General features: G+C 42.7%; 3 protein-coding genes across 3 annotated transcripts in view; all 3 read left to right on the top strand.

Annotated features, from left to right (window-relative positions):
• Positions 1-9117, top strand: part of LOC134493672 (complement factor H-related protein 2-like) — a 42746-nt gene extending 33629 nt beyond the window's left edge. The window contains exon 5 of the mRNA XM_063298392.1: positions 9092-9117. Within this exon, the coding sequence (XP_063154462.1) occupies positions 9092-9102 (11 nt within the window). The 3' untranslated portion in view covers positions 9103-9117. The remainder of the gene's footprint in view (positions 1-9091) is intronic.
• The window catches only part of LOC134493669 (complement factor H-related protein 5-like), a 73949-nt gene that overhangs the window by 24474 nt on the left and 29886 nt on the right, over positions 1-19589 (top strand). The window contains exons 9-10 of the mRNA XM_063298389.1: positions 86-256; positions 3389-3571. Of these exons, the coding sequence (XP_063154459.1) occupies positions 86-256; positions 3389-3571 (354 nt within the window). The remainder of the gene's footprint in view (positions 1-85; positions 257-3388; positions 3572-19589) is intronic.
• The window catches only part of LOC134493671 (complement factor H-related protein 1-like), a 33006-nt gene continuing 28432 nt past the window's right edge, over positions 15016-19589 (top strand). Inside the window, exons 1-3 of the mRNA XM_063298391.1 lie at positions 15016-15566; positions 18202-18558; positions 18919-19092. Coding sequence (XP_063154461.1) covers positions 18495-18558; positions 18919-19092 — 238 coding nt within the window. The 5' untranslated portion in view covers positions 15016-15566; positions 18202-18494. The remainder of the gene's footprint in view (positions 15567-18201; positions 18559-18918; positions 19093-19589) is intronic.

Raw genomic sequence — 19589 nt, forward strand, 5'->3', positions numbered from 1 at the left:
TAGAATTAAAAATGTTCAGTCCTTTTAAAGTGCTCCACCAAATGTTGCAGAATCAAGCTCTAATTGTAAGATGTTTTTGTTGAAGAAACCTGCCCTCCACCACCTCAGCTTCCCAATGCCATCAATATAGCTGAGTTGAGAATCTACAGGAGTGGAGAAGAAATCAGCTTCAGGTGTAAACAGTATTTCTTTCTTCGTGGAGCACAAAAAATAATGTGTGAAGATGGAAAGTGGCAAACACCTCCACACTGTCTTGGTTTGTATGCCCAGTGTTGCCTTCGTTTAAAAGAAATGGGACATTACAGAAAAAGTGTAAACAGGTGTTTGAAAGAAGGTTGGGAAAGCATCCAAAGTGAGGTTGATGGAATTCTTCCCGGCCATTTTTCAGCAGTGGCCTCTGGGTGTTTGGGTGCACTCTCTTCCAAGGGACTGATCCGGTTGTGGGCATGCTGTATGTGTTGCCTCTGTGTGTGTTTCTGTGAGAGTTGGATCAGGGCTGGAGCATGGATGCTGCCACGTTTTATGTGTGTTTCTGCTCTGCCCGGTGTCTGTGTGTACTGGCAAGCATACAGGGATTGCATAAGCCCCACTCTGGATCACGTGACCAAGAGGGAGAGGCTTGGGTGGAACAGCTGTCAGCATCTTGAGCCTTTCCCAAATGCCTCTCCCATAGGGACTGGGGGGGGGGGGGTTGCATAGGTTTTCTTTTTCCTGAATGGTCTCTCATTGAAAGGTAGAGATTTGCTGATAATATTTTATTAGAGTAAAAAGGAGAGTTAAGATGAGACAGTCCGCTTTAGATCAAGGCTTGTTACTTCAGTACTTGGTAGGAAAATACAGGAACTAACCAAAGTTGGCTTTATATGAAACTTTTGTTGACTTTAAATTGGTTTCATTTGTAGAGTTAGATTGGGCATCAGTTGGAGATATCTTCTATTAACCCACTTTTACTGGGGCTTATACCAAAGCTATACAGTAATATATCTCTCCCTGTAAGAAGCAACCCCTTCGGTCCGTTAATGTATCCGGTCAAGCCTATGGAGGGGTGAAAGAAGGCTGCATCTCTGTCTTATTTGTAAGGCAGAGATGCAGCCTTGCAAATAATTTATTTACAAACAAATGCCCAATATTTGTAAGAATTTCCTTGTGGAACACCCGGATAATTCTGATTTCCATCCTCCCATTATGCATATAAATATGCAGATTTGCATATTTCTGTGGTATTACATGCTGATGATGTAGTGCTGGTGTCAGCCACTCTAGCTAGGCCAGGTGTGGAAAGAGATATCACAAGAAATCCCAGAACTCCGCTCTGCTGAGGTAGGCCACAATAACAGAACTTTGAAGACCTGACCGCCTTTCTCTTTCCCTCCCTCTTATAGCAAGAGAATTAAGGGGAGGAGGACACTTCAAGTCTCTTTCTCAATGCAGTCTTGTTTTCCCAGATTCAACTCATATTTTGCTATCTTCTCCAAAATGATCTCTGTGCCTGTCCACAATATGAGAACATTACTAAATCAATTACAGTTTGTTGTTCTGCTTATCCTATTATAGGTTGGGGTGCAAATGACATAGACATGGCCTTAAAGATGATGTGTCATATAGAAGGGCTATTTACCTGCTAATGTTCATGCCTAAATGGAGCGACTCTCTTTTTATTTTCCTATTCATTTACTTTTTCCCCTCACCTCTTCTCTATCCAGTTTTTTTTCTCCCTTTTTCCCTCCCTTCCCTTCTGTTCATCTTACTTGCCACTCCAGTACAGCTGGTCCTCATTTAGCAACTGTTTCCTTTAGTGATCATTTGCAGTTACAACAGTGATGAAAAAGTAACTTTGTGACCAATCCTCACATTTACGACCTTTGCAGGTATGTAAAGCAAAGAAAATCTGAAGTAAGATCATAAGCACAGTCATGGTTTCACTTAGTGACCATTTCACTTAACAACCAAGTTGCCAGCCCCTGTTGTGATTGCTAAATGAGGACAACCTGTATGCTTATTTCTTCTCTTTTGTTCTACAAGTAAGGTTTCCATGTGTGTTTCTCTGTGAGAGAGCACTTGATGTGGTAGCTATTTATTGACATGGAATCAGTTAATTTGATCATGTGGTAGCTCATTTTATGGCAATGGTTTTTTTTTATCAGAAGTTACTAATGAGAGACAGAGAGAGAGAGAGAGATGGGGTGTCCCAAAAGACTTAGCACACTTTGAACTTTAATAACTTCACAAGCATACTTGCTATAAACTTTCAAACACATTATTTGAAAATTTATTTATTTAAATTTCCTTTTATACTTATTTAGTCTTGTGATTTGGGAATAATAAATTTTTAATTTTTTGTTTCAGTCCCACTGATAAAAGATGGCAAACTCTGAAGAAAAAATCAACTGTGTTCTCTGGTTACCTGAACTCAAGTCCACCATAGCAGTAAGAAGAACATTTGCTTCCTATTATAAGAAGAAGGCTCCCCACAGAAATTTAATTAATGACTGGATGAAAGAAATTCAAGGAAACTGGCTCAGTTCATGATAAGCCTGGATCTGGGAGACACTGAGCAAGTGAGGAGACTGTGGCTAAAATTCAAACAACGAAACTTCTTAAGCAAGCAGTCAAATATACAGATGTTCAAATGCTACAGGAAGAAGATTATGATGCAAGGTTACTGTCCTAACAACCATGACAGTTACGCAGTTGACTTTTTCTTCACTGTTTGCCAACAAACGTTCTTCCGCAAAAATATACACAGATACATATATGCATGAACAAGTGAGTCATATGCACGTATTCAAAGAAGGGGAAATCTCTAGGATTGTTTCTGCTGAAGCTAGGAACCCAAGAGTAACAGATGAACAGGTGGAAAATTACACAGATTTTTTTTAAGGAAGCAGAAGACCTTCAGAATCAACACTACAGACACTGTAAATTTCTCTTGAACCCATTGTTAACAACTAGAATCTTATTAGTACAGGATTCTTCAAATAGTCCCTGGATCTGAATACTTATTAATAAAAAGTAAGTGATAAAATTCAGATACTTACCAAGGCAGCTGCTATTCATTTTCTCACAGGTCTGACTGAGGTACGAAGAAGGTGCTGAAAATATTCGGTACCTGTTAGCGATGAAAGATGATACAAGAGACACCTTATTGATCGTTCTCTGCCCTTGAGTTAAACAACCTCAATGCCATTGTTTCTTTTTCAGAAAATGAATTCTTAACTTTTTTACGATGTAATCCCTTATTGTCCTGCTGGACAAAATTGGATAAGCTTATAAATGTGTGTGTGTGTGTGTGTGTGTGTGTATGCACACAAGTGCACCTGTGCGTGGATACACTAGAATATTTGTAATCATGATAGGCGTTGCTCAATATGTTCTGTATGTAATGTAGATCTTGGTGGAACTTGTGGACGCCCACCTCCCGTGGACAATGCAGACATCTTGGAGACACCCAAGGCAGAGTATCACGCATATGAAAGTGTAACGTATCAATGCCAGAATCTCTACAAAATGGAAGGAACTCCAACAGTGACTTGCCAAAATGGCAACTGGACAGAAAAACCAACATGCAGGGGTATAAGTAATTCCTATAATTCTGTATTTATTCTGTATAGACAAATATTATACTACCAGAACTGTATACATTTTATGGTGGCACAGCTGTTGTGTCAGTATCATATTGTCAGTAGTTATTTTTACAGTCTTATAAGGGAGCTAGTAGCTGCTGCATCATGAACAAAGATAAGGGGATTATTCCTATTGGGTTTGATGGACACGGAATAGAAAAGAAATATGGGAAATTAATATGGCATATGGTAACCAAGGCAAGATTATTGTATGCAAAAAGTTGGAAAACTAATGAAATACCTACAGTGGAAGATTGGATTGTAAAATTAACTGAACTTGCAGAAGTGACAAAGCTGACAAGTCTGGTCAGAGAAAAAATGACAAAGATTTTTTTTTTTTTGGAAAGACTGAAATCTTTATATGGACTTTTTGTTGAAAGAAGAAAGATAGAATTGATGATTTCTAGATTTGGGGATTAAAAAGGGCCAAAGAAGATGGGGAAAGAATGAGATAATTTCTTGATAGAAAGAAGGGTAAAAGGCACAACTACTTTCTTCTCTTTTCATTCCTTTTCTTTTTCCTTTTTCTTACTTTCTATTTTTTTGTATACTTTTACTTGTATCAAAAAATTACAATCAAAAATATACTTCAAAAATGAACAAAGCTAAGGAAACTATCATAGTCAAAAGGTGTTGGATGCCTCATAATGATGGAGAATTGTACAAGGTATTTTCCCATATGCACATGTTTTCCTCATTTTATACAACTACCTTGTGAACTTCTTTGTCTCCCAAAGTTGCAGTTCATGCAGCATCAGTCACCTTTCTATCAGTGACCTGATTGAAAAGCATGTATCAACATTCAGATTTTAGATTATTAAGTGCAAGAGCTTCTTACTACAAGCTATGAAGACTACACTTTGTCCCTTTTTTGGTTTCCTCGCTGAGAACACAGGGCACCCTCTTCCTCCCTCCCTCCCTCCCTCCCTCAACAGCCAATTTCTATGATTGGATGCCTACCAGTTGGGAACTATAAAGACTCATAAATATGAGGGACATTTCTATTTGCTTGAAAGATTGCTGGTATGTGCAGAAATCTGTTTTTAACTCAACAGAATTTGTAAAAAGCCCAGTTGTCCAACAAACTCCATCTTTTAAAGATGGACAAGGAATGTCATATTATTTACAGTCTCCTGCATCCCATTCCCTGAGACAAGCTTTTACAGAACTTCATTTTCAAACAATGCCAATAGCCTGTTTGGATGGAAGATATAAAGAATTACCAACTACACACCAATTATGCATTTGTAATAACTCACAGGTGGAAGACTTGAGCCATTGCTTATTATTTTGCAAATTATATCAGGAACCTAGAGCTAGGTTCATCCTGCCTTTGTTAATCCAATTGAATCATGCTGGCTTAGTAGAAAAAATCTACTATCTGTTGACTGATGGTGATGAACATGTAACTAAACAAGTTGCAATGGCCACAAGGAAGATACGAAAGCAGATGTTGACAGATACTCCCGTTAATACTAGAGGGGATGTATTTAACTGATACGGATTGTGTAATTGTATATGAATTTTGCTAAAACCTATGGTTGCAGGTAAATGTAATGTTTGTGTGTGTGTGTGTGTGTGTGTGTGTTAGAGAGAAAAAGAGAGAGAGAGACTTTCCACTTCAATGTGATGGAAGAAGAAGGGGAGTAAACTATGCATTCCATCTCTCTTTTACACTTACAATATTGTCATGCTTAAAGGAGGTTGGAGTGAGTCAGCAATTTAGTTTGCAACTGATAACAGTTGAGAAAGAAAAAGAAAAATGCAGGGGGGGATAAGAGAAAATTGATTTGCTCAAATCTCTAACAGCCTTTACCATATTGCAACAGACTTTTCATATCTAAACTTTAATCCCTTTATCAAAGGAATTCTTCAGTGTACAATTAATCTTCTAAATAGCATCTTATTTGTGCCCTTCTGCAGTTCCTTGTACAGCAAGTGAAGAAGATTTAAGACAACACAATATAATGCTGAGATGGAAGCAGTCTGATAAAATATATGCAGAGGATGGAAATGTGGTTGAATTTCAGTGTAAAACAGGCTATCAGCCAGATCCAAATTCCAGACTATTTAGAATCCCTTGTATTAATGGGAAGTTTGACTATCCACATTGCAGTAAGGTATGTATATTATTACAAAATCACTTTAATTCACAAATACTAACATTTCTCTCCCCCCCCCCCAAACCTGTAGAGAGACATGTGCCTTAAAATAAGAAATGGCTGTTTGTATGGTGATATATAACTAGCCCCAGACGTGATGACGCAGCTAGCTCAAAGCTGAAAGGACGGCTAGCGGCTGATGGTGCTGGTGGTGAACGGCGAATCCGATGTTCTAAGGATCAACACACCATTGGAACCTGGAATGTAAGATCTATGAGCCAGGGCAAATTGGGTGTCGTTATTGGTGAGATGTCAAGATTAAAGATAGACATTTTGGGCATCAGTAAATTGAAATGGACTGGAATGGGCCACTTCACATCAAATGACCACCAGATCTACTACTGTGGACAAGAGGACCACAGAAGAAATGGAGTAGCCTTCATAATTAATAGTAAAGTGGCTAAAGCAGTGCTTGGATACAATCCAAAAAATGACAGAATGATCTCAATTTGGATTCAGGGCAAGCCTTCTAACATCACAGTGATCCAAATATACACCCCAACCACAGATGCTGAAGAAGCTGGAGTAGAGCAGTTCTATGAGGATCTGCAGCACCTACTGGACAACATGCCTAAAAGAGATGTTATTTTCATCATGAGAGACTGGAATGCTAAGGTGGGCAGTCAGTTGACACCTGGAATTACAGGTAAGCATGGCCTGGGAGAACAAAACGAAGCAGGACATAGGCTGATAGAATTTTGCCAAGACAACTCACTCTGCATAACAAACACTCCCTTCCAACAACCTAAGAGACGGCTTTATACATGGACTTCCCCAGATGGACAACACCGAAATCAGATTGACTACATCCTTTGCAGCCAAAGGTGGCGGACATCTGTACAGTCAGTAAAAACAAGACCTGGAGCTGACTGTAGTTCAGATCACGAACTTCTTCTTGCACAATTTAGGATCAGACTAAAGAGATTAGGGAAGACCCTCAGATCAGCTAGATATGAGCTCACTAATATTCCTAAGGAATATGCAGTGGAGGTGAAGAAGAGATTTAAGGGACTGGACTTAGTAGATAGGGTCCGGGAAGAACTATAGACAGAAGTTCGCAACATTGTTCAGGAGGTGGCAGCAAAATACATCCCAAAGAAAGAGAAAACCAAGAAGGCAAAATGGCTGTCTGCTGAGACACTAGAAGTAGCCCAAGAAAGAAGGAGAGCAAAAGGCAACAGTGATAGGGGGAGATATGCCCCATTAAATGCAAAATTCCAGAGGTTAGCCAGAAGAGATAAGGAATTATTTTTAAACAAGCAATGCGCAGAAGTGGAAGAAGACAATAGAATAGGAAGGACAAGAGACCTCTTCCAGAAAATTAGAAACATTGGAGGTAAATTCCAGGCAAAAATGGGTATGATCAAGAACAAAGATGGCAAGGACCTAACAGAAGAAGAAGAGATCAAGAAAAGGTAGCAAGAATAAACAGAAGACCTGTATAGGAAGGATAACAATATGGGGGATAGCTTTGACGGTGTGGTCAGTGAACTAGAGCCAGACATCCTGGACAGTGAGGTTGAATGGGCCTTAAGAAGCACTGCTAATAACAAGGCAGCAGGAGACGACGGCATCCCAGCTGAACTGTTCAAAATCTTGCGAGATGATGCTGTCAAGGTAATGCATGGCAGCAAATTTGGAAAACACAAGAATGGCCATCAGATTGGAAAAAATCAACTTATATCCCCATACCAAAAAAGGGAAACACTAAAGAATGTTCAAACTATCGAACAGTGGCACTCATTTCACATGCCAGTAAGGTAATGCTCAAGATCCTACAAGGTAGACTTCAGCAATTCATGGAGCGAGAATTGCCAGATGTACAAGCTGGGTTTAGAAAAGGCAGAGGAACTAGGGACCAAATTGCCAATATCCGATGGATAATGGAAAAAGCCAGGGGGTTTCAGAAAAACATATATTTCTGTTTTCTTGACTATTCTAAAGCCTTTGACTGTGTGGACCATAACAAATTGTGGCAAGTTCTTAGTGGTATGGGGATACCAAGTCATTTTGTCTGCCTCCTGAAGAATCTGTATAATGACCAAGTAGCAACAGTAAGAACAGACCACGGAACAACGGACTGGTTTAAGGTTGGGAAAGGAGTACGGCAGGGCTGTATACTCTCACCCGACCTATTCAACTTGTACGCAGAACACATCATGCAACATGCTGGGCTTGAGGAATCCAAGGCTGGAGTTAAAATCGCTGGAAGAACCATTAACAATCTCAGATATGCAGATCGTACCACTTTGATGGCTGAAAGCGAAGAGGAACTGAGGAGCCTTATGATGATGGTGAAAGAAGAAAGTGCAAAAGCTGGCATGCAGCTAAACCTCAAAAAAACCAAGATTATGGCAACCAGCTTGATTGATAACTGGCAAATAGAGGGAGAAAATGTAGAAGCAGTGAAAGACTTTGTATTTCTAGGTGCGAAGATTACTCCAGATGCTGACTGCAGTCAGTAAATCAGAAGACGCTTAATCCTTGGGAGAAGAGCAATGACAAATCTCGATAAAATAGTTAAGAGCAGATACATCACACTGACAACAAAGGTCCACATAGTTAAAGCAATGGTATTCCCCACAGTAACATATGGCTGCGAGAGCTGGACCATAAGGAAGGCTGAGAGAAGGAAGATCGATGCTTTTGAACTGTGGTGTTGGAGGAAAATTCTGAGAGTGCCTTGGACTGCAAGAAGATCAAACCAGTCCATCCTCCAGGAAATAAAGCCAGACTGCTCACTTGAGGGAACGATATTAAAGGCAAAACTGAAATACTTTGGCCACATAATGAGAAGACAGGACACCCTGGAGAAGATGCTGATGCTAGGGAGAGTGGAGGGCAAAAGGAAGAGGGGCTGACCAAGGGCAAGGTGGATGGATGATATTCTAGAGGTGACGGACTCGTCCCTGGGGGAGCTGGGGGTGTTGATGACCAACAGGAAGCTCTGGTGTGGGCTGGTCCATGAAGTCACGAAGAGTCAGAAGCGACTAAACGAATAAACAACAACACACACACACATACAGTATATATATTCATTCATTCATTCTCAGATCTGAAAAACATCTTGCACCTCAACCTGCAACATAAAGCCAACTTTTCAGTGTCATTATTTTCATTCATGCCTTCTCTTTGTGTGCTTACTTTATTCTTCCCCATTCCAGTCTTATCCTTATCTTTCCTCATTTTCTTCTCATTTTTATAAGCAGGATGGGGGAAGAAATCTGGTTTTTAGGTATCTTCCAGTTTTCATCGCTGCCTAGATAGTTGCCTTTCTTTAACCCCCTCAGGATAGAATGACTTATTTAGAAAGCTGAATGGTGAGTGATTTATGCCCAAACCCGTTCCTTTAATAACTTGGATATAAAAATATTTCAGTATTTCATTGATAAGCCTCATAAAGTGAAGAAGATAGATCCTTCTCAATCATCTTGAGCAAAGAGTTCCCCTTCAGGTAACAGAGAGGGAGAAAAGCAGGATGAACTCATGCACTGTTTTTGTATACAGGTGCTCCTCATTTAGTGACCACAATCAGGACCAGCAACTCAGTCATTAAGCGAAGTGATCACTAAACTGTGACTGTGCTCATGATCTTACTTCAGCTTTCCTTTGTTTTACAGACCTGCAAAGGTCATAAATGCGAGGGTTGGTTGTAAAGTTACATTTTATCACCGTTGTAATTGCAAACAGTGGCAAAATGAGGCAGTCACTAAACAAGGGCTACCTGTATTATATGTGTATCTGTGGGTTGAAAAGCACCTGAAATATTTAAAAGACCCAAAAAGAGGTCTGTGGATGAAATGGATTCTAAGCCAACTCGGCCTTCTGCAATTGTTCTAGACCAGGGAAATCCTTAGGGGTCCCATGACCTAAATAAGTTTCCTTTCATTCAGAGCAATGGGAGGGGAGTGTGTATGTGTGTGTATTTAAAACAGTTAGGAATGGGACAGAAGATACAAACAGCTTCCCTCATTTCTTTCTTCTGGGCTGTTGCTGAATCCTGGCAGATTCCAAGACCAGGAGAGATTCCTCTGTCCTGGGACTGGAATTTATGGAAATGTTTTGTGTAAAGCAAGTAATTCTTGGGTTGGAGCCAATAGTCCATTGCAATCAAAGGAATTTTGGTTAGTGATGACCCGTCTAACTTGTCCAATTGCTTTCAGAGGGTCTACTGGGAGTAGGACTAAATGTGGATACATAAATGCACACAGAAGTGAGTCACGTGCACATGTTCAAAGGAGAAGTGAAAATCTCCAGGACTGGTTTCTGCTGAAGTTAGGAACTCAAGAGTAATAAGATGGACATGTGGGGCATTTCACAAAGTTTTGTACTTATAGAAGAAATTATTTATATCTTGAGTACTCATCTGCCTTTTAAAAATTTTTTGTGGGAGGCCCCTCTTAAATTTGCAGTCACCTTCCTTTTAGGCAATGACAGGATCCATATTAAAGCAAAACATTAAATGAAGAGCCGCTAATCTACGGGTATGACTGTAACAGACCCCAGAAGATATTTCATAAGAAAAGTGTTAAAAAAGAAAAGGAAAAAAAAGGATAGTGAATACTTCTTTAGAAAGCTAGATGTATTTATTTTTATTTTATTTATTTATAAATTTATTCACCATCCATCTCTCCCTCATGGGGGACTCTGGGAGGTTTACAATAAAATGCAGTTAAAACTTAAAACCATTTCAGTATAACAATACAATAAAATAAGAATATAGTAAAATCTAAGTGGCAAGAGATTTTAATCAGTCCATGAGTGTAGGACGCCCCTCAAAATCACTTAGGGCACTAGCCAGCCCCAGGTATAACTATTCCCCCTCCCATTCCAAGCCTGATGACAAAACCAGGTCTTTAGTTGTTTTCGGAAGTCCAGGAGCGAAGGGGCCTGTCGGACCTCTGGAGGAAGGATGTTCCAAGGTGGGGGGGGGGGGGCTACAGCAGAGAAGGCATGCTTCCAAGACCCTGTTAGATGAAATTCTTTTATAGATATGGTCCGTAACATACCCTCCCTGCATGACCGGGTGGGGCGGGTCGATGTAATAGGGATGAGAAGGTCCCTCAGATATCCTGGTCCCATGCCATGTAGGGCTTTGAAGGTAATAACCAACACCTTGAATTGGACCCGGAAACAACTGGGACCCAGTGGAGCTCACGCAACAAAGGTGTTACGTGTGCAAATCCTGGAGCACCCAAAATTGTCCGCGCGGCTGCATTCTGAATCAGCTGAAGCTTCCGGATACTCTTCAAGGGTAACTCCATGTAGTGCGCGTTACAGTAGTCTATCTGAGAGATGACCAGGGCATGAGTGACTGTTCGAAGGGCCTCTCAGTCCAGGAAGGGGCGTAACTGGCACACAACACGGAGTTGAGCAAAGGCCCTCCTGGCCACGACTGCCACCTGCTCTTTGAGCAGAAGTCGTGAGTGCAAGAGGACCCCCAAGTTACGCACCGAGTCTGTCTGGGGCATTGCAACCCTATCCAGCACTAAAGATGAAAAATTCCTGGAATGTGAGGTGCCATTAATCCACAGCCACTCTGTCTTACTAGGGTTCAGTCGAAGCCTGTTACTCCCCATCCAGGCCCCCACAGCCCCCAGGCACTCAGAAAGGGTGGTCACAGCATCACTTACTTCACCAGGGATGGCAATATACAATTGGGTGTCATCAGCATACTGATGATACCTCATCCCATGGTGACGGATGATCTTGCCCAGCAGTTTCATGTAGATGTTAAAAAGGAGAGAGAAGAGTACTGATCCCTGCAGCACCCCACAAAGAAGGGGCCATGGGGCCGACCTCTCCTCCCCTATTACCATCGACTGGGACCAGCCCTGGAGGAAGGAGGTGAACCAGTGCAGAACTACACCACCCACCCCCAGCTCCCTGAGCCGACCCAAAAGGATACCATGGTCGATGGTATCGAAAACCGCTGAGAGGTCAAGAAGAGCCAGGATGGATGCACTCCCTCCATCCTGCTCCCACCAAACATCATCCATAAGTGTGACCAAAGCCATTTCTGTCCCATAACTGGACCTGAAACCTGACTGAAAGGGGTCTAGATAATCCATTTCATCCAGGATCCTCTGGAGCTGCAGCGCCACCACTTTCTCAACCACTTTCCCCAAAAAGGGGAGGTGGGAGACTGGGCAAAGGTTGTCCAATATGCTAGGGTACAGTGATGGTTTCTTGAGGAGGGGGCACACCAATGCCTCTTTGAAGGCTGCCAGGAATACCCCCTCTCTCAAGGAAGTATTTACCACCACTTGGACCCAACCACACGTCCCCTCCTGAGCTGCCTTCACCAGCCAGGAGGGGAATGGATCTAGTTGACAAGTGGTAGCGTTTACAGTCTGGAGGATCCTGTCCACTTCCTCGGGCTCAACAGGCTCGAACCGTTCCCAGATAACAGAGTAAGAATGTCCCCCGGGTATCTCCCCAGACACTGACTCACGCTCAGAGTCCAACTTGGAACGGATCTGAGCTATTTTATCCTGCAGATGCCCAGAAAACTCCTCAGCTTGGCCCTGTAGATGGATCTCTGGATCCCCTTTCCCCAGAAGGGAACGGGTAATCTTAAACAGGGCCGCTGGGTGGCATTCTGTGGATGCAATAAGTGTGGAGAAATACTGACATTTCACCACTCTTACCGCCACAAGGTAGGCTTTAATAGCAGCTCTAGCTTGCGTTCAGTCAGGTTCGGTCTTTGTCTTCCTCCAGCAGCACTCTAGGCATCTCTTAATCCTCTTCAGAACCCTGAGCTCCTCCGTAAACCACGGGGAGTAGCGGGTTCGATGGGATGAGAGGGGCCGCACGGGCATGATCTTGTCCAAGGCCCTAGCCACTTTCCTGTTCCAGGCCGCCACCAGGGCCTCCACTAGACCGTGCATCAGATCCTCGGGTATAACCCCCAGTTCCCTCTGAAACCCTAAGTGGTCCATTAGTCGCCGGGGGTGGACCAATCGAATAGGTCCTGCCTCTCTGCGGAGGGGGGTGGCATGGGAGAATCTCAGGCTCACCAGGGTGTGATCTGACCATGACAAAGGGAAGAGATGTACTTCTCCCCTCAGATCACACCACCATTGCTCTGACAAGAAAACTAAGTCCGGGGTGAGGCCACTGTCCTGAGCTGAGTCTCGGATGATCTGAATCAGGTCCATGGCCACCATGGTGGTCATGAACTCCCGAGCTGCCTCCGAGGCCCGCCCCAGGGACGGCAGGTTGGAGTCCCCCAGAATCATAAGCTTGGGGAACTCCACCGCCAACCCCGAGGTAGCCTCCAGCAGCCCAGGCAGGGAGGTTGTTATGCAGCAGGGAGGCTGGTACACTAGCAACACCCCCAACTGTTCCCGAGAACCCAACTTGAAAAACAGGGTCTCACACCCGGCCAGTTGTGGAGCATGGCCCCTGAAAGCCACAAGGGATTCCCGGATGACAACAACCACCCCTCCTCCCCTGCCCTGGGGTCTCGGCTGGTGCCATACTCGAAACCCAGCAGGGCACATCTTCGAAAGAGGAACACCTCCTTCCATGCCCAGCCAGGTTTCAGTAATGCATGCCAGGTCGGCGCCCTCCTCCAAGATCAAGTCACCGATGAGGGGGGCCTTGTTGTTAACAGACCTGGCATTGCAGACCAGCAGCTGAAGCCCAGGGCCTCCATGGGTCTGCTGACCAGGGTCTGGGTTTGAGCATGGAGGGCCGGAACATGCCACCGGTAATAAACACCAGGGGCATCTTCCCCATAGATGGCCCGCGCTCCGGTTCCTGTCATAACATCCCTGACCTGTCACCACCTCAATCCTCTGTCCCGCCCTACAGTCCCCAGAGTCTCGCCGTCCATTTTCCCCCAATCCTGGACTCCGAAGACCCCTGGTTAAAAATAAAGATTCCTCCATCCAAGCATACACTCACTCCCACCCTCACATTCACTCCACCACAATGCGATGGTGGGCCCTTCGAACACACCAGCTCCTGCTCTCAGTGTTGTCAGGGCCTCACCATCACCTGTCCACTCATTCACTGCCCCCTCCTTGGCTTCTCTCACTAGTCCGGAGGGGGCACACCAGCTACTACTCCTCGCTCCCCTGCCTCTCACTCAGGGGGCGAGTGTATCCATACAGTCCATACAGTCTTCTCAGCCAATAACCCATACCCCTCACATGCCTCTCACACCTGGAGGGGGTACCCCATACACCTGGAGGAATCTTCACAAGGCTGAAGATGACTAATGATAGCTAAAGGTTGCGGGGGGGAGGTGGCTAGAGTTAAAACCCAAGGAATTCGGCTCTTAAAGTTAGAATTCATGCCCGCGGGCCAGTTCTTCTACAGAGCGCTAGATACCTGCTCAGTCCAATTATCCTGTGCTGTCGATGTAGTTGCGCCCAATCTGTCACCTGCGCCTGATGTATCCTCCAGGCCAGTCTATGGTCGCGTAGCTCCCATCGACTCCCCAGACTTCCCCCGGCAGGAGACAGCCTGTCGTCTGGGTCCACAGCGCTGACGGCGTTCACCAGCCTTCCCACTCTCACCAGAGTAGGCTGCCACTCCCCAGCTCATCTGGGGGGCTTCAGCGCACCTCCCAGCCGCAACTCTGGCCACGACCCTGGCCACTTGAGGCCATCTGCATCAAGCCACTCCGACTGCAGCTCCGGCTGCGGTTCTAACAGGGGCCCACCATGCCGCCAATATCCCCCGATAGATAGTGTCAATGCACTGATAATTTGTGGATATTCATTTGGATCAAATAATTGCTTGTTGAATTGGCTCCTTATGAGTATGATACAAATCAGAAATTATTGTATGATATATCTTGTATTCAATATTACTATTAATACAAATAGTATTACTAAAAGTACCAATCTATGGTATTTACTATCATTGTTTTGTGTAATGGACATTTTATTTGAATGTTTTTTTTAATGAGCAGATAAGGAAACAGTGGCTGTCTAAGTGTTGCTAGACTAGTTCCCAGTACCCTTCACATTAGCTGGATTTGCTGGGGAGAATGGAATTTCATTTATTCATTATATTCATTGGTTTAACATACTGAGAAACTGACATTTCGTTGTTGTACTGCCCATTTGTAGAACCAGTTTAATACTGCAAAATTATCAAAGCTGCATTCTGCTAGAGGTCAGGATTAGAAAATAGTTAGATAAAATGTGCAGATAGAAATTCATTTTTTATTGTTCACATTGTATGTTATAGGTCAAAGGAAATAAATGAAGGACACATATGGACACCTTTTTTAACAAGAATATGGATGTCAATAATTCTGAATCAACCTCTTCAATAAGATAGCGTGGAGCTGGATTTCGTGTGTTTGGAAAATTTATTTTACCTGCAGCGGTTCACAATGGATCACAACCTAAAAAGCCTAATTTATAAAGGCTAAATTTTATCAATTGGTAAAATGACAGCAGTTATAAACAAATATATAGATCATTTTTAAGTCAGTTTGTACACAGACAGAGAGACACATCTGGAGTCAGGAATGTAGCTCTTTTCCATACTGTATATATTTTTAGCCAAAACATTTTATTAATGAGAATTATCAGTGAGCAGCCTCCTTAAAGCAATGCAAAATAGATCAATGAAATAGATATTTTTAGCATGAAGAAGTGTGGAGTCCATTAAAAAAAATAAAAACTGAAATGCAAAAATGATCTTCATCTGCGATATACTTTCAAAAGATACAAAGGTGTACAAAACACACTTGATCCAATTCAGGGTCCGGCCCACACTTCAGAACCATCTTGATCCTGCCTGAGCTGCTCTACAGGTAATCCATTCTGACTTGATGCTCAGAACCAGTGAACGATTCAGCAGATCAGAAGTTCTAAGTCTAGCAGGGTACAGGAGTCACTTTTTCTGCTTTTCTGCCATACGGGAATACATTGATAAACGATAAGGGATGACGCAAAGCTCATAAGTTGGTGCAGGACTCTTCAATTTACCTTCCCTCTAAAATGTTTTTCCTTTTAAAAGGTCCCATAAGTTTATGATTTGGAACAGAATAGAATTCAATTTGGAATGGAGAGAACTTCATAAGGATTTTGATCCCCCCCTTCCTAATTGGTAGACAACTAATTGTCGGAAGTTAAGAGAGAAGTGTAATTCTGTTTATATTTCTTAGGCTGCTTCAATCATCAGGCTTCAAATGGCATATAAGAATAGCATACAAATATAACACAATGATAAACACACATACACACACACACATATGAATTTTTAATCCCACCTTAATTATTTTTATAACAAACTCAAGGTGGTGAACATACCTAGTGCTCCTTCCTTCTCCTCTTTTCCCCACAACAACAACCCTGTGAGGTGAGTTGGGCTGAGGGAGAGTGACTGGCCCAGGGTCACCCAGCCGGCTTTCATACCTAAGGCAGGACTAGAGCTCTCAGTCTCCTGGTTTCAATTCTGGTATAATAATCAAAGTCATTAAGATATGGTGCCATATATCACCAAACAGAAAGATTCGTCTCATACAGGGATACCTCTACTCACTCTCACCACACTCCCCAAATCTGTCCCCAAATCATCTGGCTGAGAAATATAATGATACATTTAGATTCCCCCCATATGTGACCTTTGCTGATTTTAAGTCAGTGTTTGACTTAATTTCGAGACTTCATATATGGGAAAAACTCAGGGACACTGATATTGACCAGCTCCTGTTCTTCTTACTAAAAACCTGCTCAGAGAAATGCAACCCACAACGCACATTATCAGATCAAACCGTTGTACTGGAGGAAGTTACACAAGGTTACATTTCCACCCCTTCTCTATTCAGTCTATGTACAGTATGAATTCATTTGCCAAGAAATTCTCAGATTGGAACTTCCATCTTCTCAAAATAATAGATAATTCCTCCCAGTCCAGGAATGGGCAGAACTGGTGCACAACATGAAGTTGAGCAAAGGCCCTCCTGGCCATGGTTGCTACCTGTTCTTTGAACAGAAGCCATGAGTCCTGAAGAACCACAAAATTGTGCATAGGTTCTATTTGGGATGCCACCCACATCTAACCCACAGAGTCAGTCCAGAAGAATACATGGTCAATGATATTGAAACCACCCACATGCCATATCCTGGGAGGCCTTAGGCCCCAGGGTGCACGGATCTAAAATACAGGTAGCTGAGCTCACAGTCATGAGGACCCTGTCCACTTCCTCAAGCCCAACAGGATCAAACTCCTCCCCAGTAATGAGCAAGACTGTGCCCCAGGCACCTCCATAGGCTCTGCTTCAAGGCTGGAGTCTAACTGGGAGCAGATCCAAGCAATTTTATCTGACAGATTCCCAGCATATTCCTTGGAATGGCCTTGCAGCTAGACCTCTCAACTTAATCTGTCCAAAAAGGCTTGGGTCACCCTAAACAAGGCTGCTGGACTCCATGGATGCAATAAAGGCAGAGAAATATTAGCATTTTGCCACCCTTACTGCCACAAGGTAAACCTTAATAGCAGCTTTAACTCATGTTTAGGCAGATTCACTCCTTGTTGCCCTTCAGCTACACCCTAGGCATCTCTTTACCTATATCATCTCCCTCAGCAACTTATCTATTCCAGGAAGCCCCTGGTTTTGGCAGTACACTGACCTCCTGGATATTTGTAAAGTTATTTGTTGAAATAAATTCTGCAGAATCCCCCCCCCCAAATCTGCAAACAGTTTCCATGATATAATTGGTTAACAATTATCTACCATTGGCTGAAGACTATACTCCAGGATAATGTAATGAAAGCGCCAGACATTTGCAAACTTATAGGCACCTTTTTATTATTTTCAGAAATAGTTAAATATCAGACCTAATACAGTGTAAACTCTAGAGGAAAGATCCATCTGGATTGCCACTAATCCATAACTCTCACTAATTGCACATTTAATAGTTTACAGTTTCAGTGTATAACTGCTTTCTCTACTAAGGGATGATTCCCCCTTAGTTGTAGTTTTAGTTCCTCTATGACTTAATCTTTCAGAAATGTTAAAATGAAATTTGACTTAATAGGTTGAATCAATTGCAGGTTATCTGCTTAAAGAGAATCTTTAGCTGCAGCCTCTAAGTGCAGGCTGTTGTAGAGGGGATGATCAGGAAAAATGAGCCCCTGGTTCCCTAAACTGATGTTAAGAATGTCTGAATGAGAGTGAAGGTCTCAACTGTTACTGTTATTGTGAAATTAGTGAAGTGAACCTCTTAGCAATAATTAACTTTCCTTTAGTCTGGTGATTCTCAATCAGTTGCATGTGAAACACAGATGAGACAAAAATGGTGTCGGTGGGGCACGGTAAGGCTGTAGCTCACACTTTTAAAGTGATAGCAACATGATCCTCACCATTAGCTGCTCTTAGTGACTATTAAGGCTGGTTCAAAATTTATTACTTCTGATAGGCAGTTTCTAATTTTTCTTTCCAGGTTGTTGTATCACTTCCATAAAAGCTGAATGATAGCTTTTGGCATTCCTACCAGAATTGCAACACAAAGCTACAGACCTACGGTGAACTCCTCACTGAAATGTAAAGTTCATAGTCTCATTCCAGAAACTCTTCCTCCTCTCAAAGTTCTGGGATACACAGATGAAAAAGAAAAAAAAAGGTTGAGTAATTCTAGGCCACAGGACAAAGCAAAGAAGAAATGACTTTGGATAATTAGGTTGCTGAAAGCAGAGGGTTTGCAGTCAGGAACATTCGTTAAGTTGCTGAAGAGCAATGAAGAGCTGGTTGTTCTGGGCTGCTGGTTTCCTCCTGTGGATATATTGCTCTTCTCAAAGAGGCAAGTAAGAAGTCAACGTATTATCGAGGGAGATTATTGTTGCCATTTTCAGAAAAGGAACAACTGGCAGGATTAAAGAGATCAATTTTTCATTTTTATCTGTAAGTTTGAATTCTTTGGGCAATCGGTTTTGTCCAGATAGCATTCAGCAGCAGTGTCCATGATGTGTTCGTTATATGTGTGTATATGTATGTGTGTGGGTGTGTTGCAGTCAGTAAAATGTGAATTTACATAACAGAAATTGTAAATTCAGGCAGAAAATGAGAAACTTGCATTCTGCAGTTAGCATCCAAGAAAATAATAATAATAATAATGATGATGATGATGAAAACTTATTTTTTAATGTAAATATAATTTCAGTGTGTGAAGAACCACCTGACATTAATTTTGCGGAAATTGTAAGTGAGAAGAAAGCCACGTATCTGGAAAATGACCGAGTACAATATAGGTGCAACCCTGGATATGTCTTGGAAGGGTCTGAATGGATTCTGTGTAATGGACAAGAGTGGACACCGCGTCTCCCAAAATGTTTGGGTAAGCCTTCGTATTCTCTCTGAAGATTGCAGATTTGGCACAAGCCACATCCACACAGCTGCTTTGCTGTCCTCTCCTTCCATCCCAGATCCCCCATCCTAAATGTTGCTGCCTCCACAGCACATCTCTATCATGCCCCCAGAATGAGTCCATGCTGTGGTACTCTATGCACAGCTTTTACACACAATGTCCCAAGGACTGTGATCTGTAGTTCCCTCAGCTGAAGTTCCAGCCCTGCCTAATCATCTACCATGTGAGAAACCTTCTCAGGCTGGCATGCACAATGCTCAGGTTACATGTTTCTCTTTTTCTTTCCTGTCATACCATCCACTGAGGGCTTTTCTGGGGGGCGGGGGAGGGGATTAATAAAAAAACCCTGTAAAGTGAGACTCAAACCCAACATTTCCTAGTAGCAATCCCAGTTGAAGAAAAGTTAGCAACGTTCATGGAGATACCATTGTACTGATCCACTTGTAAAAAATGCACCACCTCCTTTT

Source organism: Candoia aspera, chromosome 3 (assembly GCF_035149785.1).
Source record: "Candoia aspera isolate rCanAsp1 chromosome 3, rCanAsp1.hap2, whole genome shotgun sequence".
NCBI lineage: Eukaryota > Metazoa > Chordata > Lepidosauria > Squamata > Boidae > Candoia > Candoia aspera.